Source organism: Alligator sinensis, unplaced genomic scaffold (assembly GCF_000455745.1).
Source record: "Alligator sinensis unplaced genomic scaffold, ASM45574v1 scaffold648_1, whole genome shotgun sequence".
Classification (NCBI taxonomy): Eukaryota; Metazoa; Chordata; order Crocodylia; family Alligatoridae; genus Alligator; species Alligator sinensis.
The window spans coordinates 1,275,166-1,279,451 of record NW_005842353.1 but is presented as its reverse complement, the minus strand read 5'-3'; the positions used below and the strand labels follow the sequence as shown (position 1 = coordinate 1,279,451).

General features: G+C 45.4%; 1 protein-coding gene across 1 annotated transcript in view; it reads left to right on the top strand.

Moving 5' to 3' along the window:
- The window catches only part of KCNH8 (potassium voltage-gated channel subfamily H member 8), a 256,860-nt gene that overhangs the window by 223,830 nt on the left and 28,744 nt on the right, over positions 1-4,286 (top strand). The window contains exon 12 of the mRNA XM_006029058.2: positions 3,506-3,544. Within this exon, the coding sequence (XP_006029120.1) occupies positions 3,506-3,544 (39 nt within the window). The remainder of the gene's footprint in view (positions 1-3,505; positions 3,545-4,286) is intronic.

Genomic DNA, 4,286 nt, shown 5'->3' with positions numbered 1-4,286 from the left:
CTCGCATCGGGATCGTCTCGCTTTCTGCCCGAAGGATCATTTCCTTAAGGCACAGCCACCCTTCTTGGGCTCCCATTACTTCAAAACTCCTACTCTGCAGTGCGTCCTTGACTAATCACCTGAGTTCATTGAAGATGGGCCATCCACCTTTCAAGAATGCCCAACACTCGCCTGCCAAAGAAAATCTTCTACAGTGAACTGTCAAATGGAGTACGATCTTGCAGCACACCAAAGAAGCAGTACAAGGACACCCTAAAGGTGTCCCTGAAGAGTTTTGGCATCAACCTAGAGTCATGGGAGTAAATCACTCGTGACTGTCCATCCTGGAGATCATCAATCCAAAACGGAGCACTGGCCTTCGAACAGCAACACACAGCAGAAGCAATGAAGAAATGCATGGCCAGGAAAATGAAAACCTCTTGTACCTAGTCCTCATTGCTTTCCTGCCCCTGCTGCAGCAGATTGTTCAAGGCAAAGATTGGGCTTATAAGGCACCTATGTACCCACAAGACTTAGCCTCCGTCCCCCACCCCCTTTTCTCTTTCCTCTCTCTCTTTTCTCCTTTTTACTTTTTTTTTCTCCTTTTTCTTTTCTCCCTCCCTGTTTCTTTCCCATTTGTTTTCTCTTTTCTTCCCCCACCTCTCCCTCACTGGATGCAATCATATTTGCCCTCAAAGGACAAACAATATAGTACCCTACATTTGTCTCTGCTGAATTTCATTCTGTTGTCTATTGTCCAGTTCTCAAATCACAACCCTTTTGAATTCTAATGCTGTTCTCCCAAGTGTTTCTAAGCCCTCCCAGTTTTGCTTCATCTAGGGCAGTGTTTCTCAACCCATGGGTCACGACCCAGAAGTGGGTTGAAAGAATTTTTGAAAGAGTTGCGAGCAAGTCCCAGGAAAATGCAGGAAAGCATGGGTTTCCCCTTACAGGCTACAGCATTCCAGCCTGCAAGGAGCTGCTTGGGGCAAGTGGAGGCAGCAGGTGCATGTGCGTCGGTGTGCGCGCACACACGTGGCCAGCATTCAGCCAGGAAGGATCATGATAGCAGCCTCAGAAGCTGAATGCATGTAAATGTTGGAGGTTGGGGATTGGAGGTCCAGGGCTTGGGAACTCTGTGAGTGTGGGTGGGTAGGTGTGGAGGAGATGGGTAAGTGAGGAGGGGGTGAGTGCCTGCCTACCCTGGGAGAAGGTGGCTGGGCATCAAGGCTGCATCAGGGTAGAGGGGGAGGGCGAAAGGCACCTGCCCCTCCAGTGAGGGAAGGAGGCATGAGGGGTCCTTTGGGGATCTGCATAGCTGGGCTGGCAGCACTGGGGCTAGTGCCCATACTTTCAGAGGCAGGGCTGCTGAGAGACTTTGCTTGGTGGGGCAGGTGGGGCCATAACTAGGCTGCCTGGAGTGGCGTGGGAGCCCCAACCCAGGGCAGGTGGGGTGCCACAGGCCTCGCTTCCTCCTCCCTCCAGCCTGTGCTGGGGTTGGACTCGCTCTGCTGCCACCTGCATGAGCTGGAGCAGCTGCAGCCACCATGCTCCAGCCTGAGCAGGATGGGGAAGCAGCCGGGAGCCCCCTCTGGCAGGGCTGGGTGTGGCAGAGGGCTGCAGGTTGGGAGTGAGGGGCACCAGCATGGCAAGGGGGCAAGAGACTTGAGGTTCAGAGTGGAGGCACCAGCAGGACCAAGGGTCTGTGGCTGGAGAGTGAGGGGAACTGACCCTCACTCCTGACCAGGGGCTGTGGGTCAGGAGTGAGGGGCACTAGCAAGGGCAGGGTGCTGTGGGTCAGGAGTGATGGGCACCAGCAGAGCCAGGGGGCTGTGGATTAGAAGTAAGGGGCACCAACAGGGCCAGTGGACTGTGGGTCAGGACTGGCCATCTATGTTTACAATGTTTACAAATAGGTCCTGGTACAAAATAGGTTGAGAACCACTAGTCTAGAGCACAACTGTGAAGGTTAATACATTGTATCAGCTGACCATGATTACAGTGAGAAGTGAGAGGTTTTAACATCAGAGATGATCACTTACCTCATTAGGATTGTCTCAGGTTTTCAGTAAAACAAGAAAAACAGGGCTTTAGTCTTTGCTTTAGTTGTACAACTTAATGATCACGGTTGCTCTACTTGCCAGCATTGAGAATTATTGCTACATTTATGTAAGTCCATATATGCCTAGGTAGATGTGAAATAAACTTTCTGCTTTGACTAAAGTAGATGTCAATAAAGTGTATGTCACATTTCAAAATTTATATATAAAGATATAAAGCATTAAAAGGAAAACGTCAAACTCCTGCTATAAATTTGAAATAAGCATGTGTTAGGCATCTAAATCCTTTTGAGAACTTGAGACTTGGGAGTGAAATGTTGAAGTCTTCTGAAAATGTGGCTCAGGAGCCTAAATCAGTAGATTTACAAAGATGAAAAATCAATGGGAGCTAGGCACCTACCTCACTGAAGCACTTATTAATCCTGCCAGGTTCCTAAGTAACTTTTGCAAATTTGGATTTTATGCTTTCAAAAGTATACCCACAGTGTATATTTAGATGTCCAAATTTGCTGCACAGTAGTCAAAGTATTGAATATCTAGCATATTTTATTTCTTGGGAGCTGTTGTACATTCAGTACTTTTAAAAATTGGGACAGTTATTTTCAAGTCAAAGATTAATATTTTCAAAAGCACATATGGTCCTGAGCCATGTGACACCCATAAACACTAGTTAATGGGCTGGTTACTTATTTCCTATTTGTACCTTTGAAAATGTTGCCCTAAATAAAACACTCATTTAAAAAAATGTTGACCTACTTGTAGCTTTTCCAGATTCCTACCTAACTCATGTATCAAGCTACAATTAGATCTTTGTAGGTGAACCTCTTTATCTACTTGCAACACCATCAAATCCTAGGTTCCTCCAACTGGGTATCAAAATTCATTCATATTCATCCATTTTTTTCCACCCATTTCGAACAAGTATATATTACTTATGCCACAGGGAGCCCATTTATGTCGTGTCTGCTTCAAGGATGAAGGTGCAATATGAAAAGAGAGCTTTTAGGAAAGCCCTAGAAGCAGCAAGTTTTGGAGGTCAAGGCTTCTTCCTCTTTGTTAGAGAGACAGATAACACCCTAAGGGTTTTAATAGCTAAGCTGGTTAGCAATTTTCTGAAGAAACAGTTTTATAGAAAAGTGCTGGTTCATAGAGCTTGAAATGCACCATTCAAAATACGTAGGGTTCAAGGAACTTTCACTAAATGCAAGTCATGGTTCCTGATAGGCTTTGTTAATCTGAATCTTGCTTGGTATTGGAGTAAAATGATATTTTTTATATGAGAGAAATTTTCTGGTCAAGAAGTAATTTGATCCTGACAGTGTCTGGTGAAATAAATGGTTGTTTTATTAAGAGTTTTCCTTTCTGTACTAGCATACTTATGTAGGTTTAGGTGTAAGAAAATCACCTTTGGAAGCCAAAATTGTTCACATTCACATACTTGCTTTTTTTTATTATTATTCTTTCAGGTGATATCAAAGTTATCAAACAAGACTACACTATCTCAGGTATGATTGACTGAATTTTAAATAAGATGAGCTTTACTCTGAAACCTATTTTTAGTGGCCTAGGATCTGATACAAAGCTCTTTAAAGCCAGTTAGTTGAAAGAATCCTATCGGCTTCAGTTAGTTTTGAATTAACCCTTATAGGATCCTGCATTTAGGGATGTAAATACCCATTTTATGACAAATATAAACATAAACAGCATAAGCAGTCTGGCAGCAAAAGTCAAAACCCAAGATTCCCCTATCCCAAAGCAGTGCCTACCTCATTAGGCTTCAGAACAAGGCTTCTTCTCTAAACTTCTTGTGCACTTTACATTAGAGCAGTGATGTCAAACATACAGCTCATGGAGCCTTCCTGGTTGGGCCAATGGCAGTTGGGGATCATGACCTCCTACAGAATTCAGGGCCCTTTCACACTGATGGCCATGGCTATTGGTGGTGAGCTTAGCTTGCTGCCAATGTCCCTAAGCCCCTTCTTCTAGATCCGCTGCCATTGCTGGACCCCTCCCACTGCTGAACACCTCCCACTGCCAGCAGACCTCCATCCCTCACTACCTCCCAACTTAACACTGCTGCCACCCCCAGGCCCTTCACTGCCTTTAGACCCACCGCTGCTGCAGTGGCCATGACAGCCACTCCCCAGGCTGGATCCAGCCTGGAGGTAGACCCCACAGCCTGGATCTAACGTAGGCCTCAAGGAAGTTTTGCCATCCCTGTATTAGTAAATCATTGTTTTTTAAAAA